Below are 1,531 nucleotides of genomic sequence, written 5' to 3'. Positions count from 1 at the left end.
GAGCCCATCCCCCTACCCCTTCACCGGCTGCAAGTCCCTCGCTGGACCCATCCCTTGAAGCACTCATCCTTTTCCCACTTCTCTCTCCTTCTTCCTTGGCACTCCGTTGCCAAGGCTTCTTCTTACGCTTGTACTCCTACGAAATTCGGCTAGAAGATACCCTGCTTCTCCACCAAATTGTCGCGGTCTTCCTCTAATCGGGGTCGTGAGTATCTTGGGCCGACGTAGGAGGTAGTAGTATTAGCGACACTACTGTGATAGTAATGTAAAAGTTGATATATTCTTGTGTTTCTTGTTAGAAGGAAATCCACGACTGACTTCCTCGTTTCACCTCGCTAAGAGTTTTTAGAGCTTCTTACCTTTTGTCAGATCCCTCGTGCGTGGCGGTCCAGCTCCAATTCCCGCCACGACCAGCTGCTCCACGACTTCACACTTGGAACTTCACTGTCTTGGCCGCAGGTCCCGCTTGCTTGGACGTGGTCCGGAGAGTCTGGAGTGAGTAGACCTTCTGCAGGCAGTCAGCCAGCATCGTTAATCCACCGTCTAACTGTACACCGTGACAAACAGCACTTCTGTGGAGAATGCAATTTATTGGTCGCATAGCAAATAGAATGATCTAATCTCGCAATTTGAACCACTCATGCCGATATGTTGTGGATTCCCGCATCGGTAATTTTGGACGGAATTGACAATACAGTACTGCACCCCATTTTTGCGGGGTCGACTATATAGGATTTGCAAATAAATCAGCTTTTAGCATACAAACAATCGTTAAGTTAGAATTAGGATCATTATATCCGGAAGTTTATCAAGGGTTTAAGGGCGCGTAAACGGGCCAAAAACGGTGAAAGGCACAATAACTCTTGTCCCCAAAAGTAGAGCAGTCACTCCTACTCTTACGCTGCCATGTCCAAGCGCGCGCACTCCAAGATCTCGACGGGCGGTGTGCTCAACAGTATGCTGAGCTCCCTATCGCGTACCAATGAGTCAGCTCTCACGGCTAAAAAGGCAGAGGCGCAGGTGGCGAAGCTCACGGCTGGCCGCGGGCAGACTATCTCTGTGGACGAAAACTCAGCCGCACCCGACGCCGCCATTGCCCAGTTTCTGCAGGATATGCGCGCTGCAATCGATGAAAAGGGATTCGGCGCCAATGTGGAGGTGGAGCTGCGTCTCGGCCGCATCTCGTCGTGTCTACAGGATGCACGCTGCCGCCCGTCGCAGGAGGGTGTGGACGCCGCCGTTGTGCTTTCAGACGAGCAGATGAAGGCTGTAGGCGCTAAGTTCGTGCCTGGTGTAGCTGATATGGACTACAAGAGCTTTGTGCGTGGTGTGGAAGGCATGCTTCGTGGAGACGCGTACTCGGAGCACAAGGAGAAACAGGTAGTGCACAACATGGCACAATCCAAGCGTATAGTGCAGGATGTTGACCCTCAGACCAACATGCGCGGCAAGCCGCATGGTGCAGGTGAAGGAGCGCCTCGGCTCCATCGACATCTTCATGCCGCACTGTCAGTATGACTGTCGCGTGTCT

General features: G+C 52.3%; 1 protein-coding gene across 1 annotated transcript; it reads left to right on the top strand.

The window, feature by feature from the left end:
• Nucleotides 1–883: 883 nt before the first annotated feature.
• Nucleotides 884–1,531, top strand: PITG_19928 (uncharacterized protein; the record flags this gene model as incomplete). The annotated part of the gene is made up of 1 exon (XM_002895682.1): nucleotides 884–1,531. The coding sequence occupies one exon, from the start codon at nucleotides 907–909 to the stop codon at nucleotides 1,516–1,518; it is 612 nt and encodes a 203-aa protein (XP_002895728.1).

Source organism: Phytophthora infestans, genomic scaffold (assembly GCF_000142945.1).
Source record: "Phytophthora infestans T30-4 supercont1.140 genomic scaffold, whole genome shotgun sequence".
In the NCBI taxonomy this organism is placed as follows: domain Eukaryota; phylum Oomycota; class Peronosporomycetes; order Peronosporales; family Peronosporaceae; genus Phytophthora; species Phytophthora infestans.
This window is presented reverse-complemented; position numbering and strand designations above follow the sequence as displayed.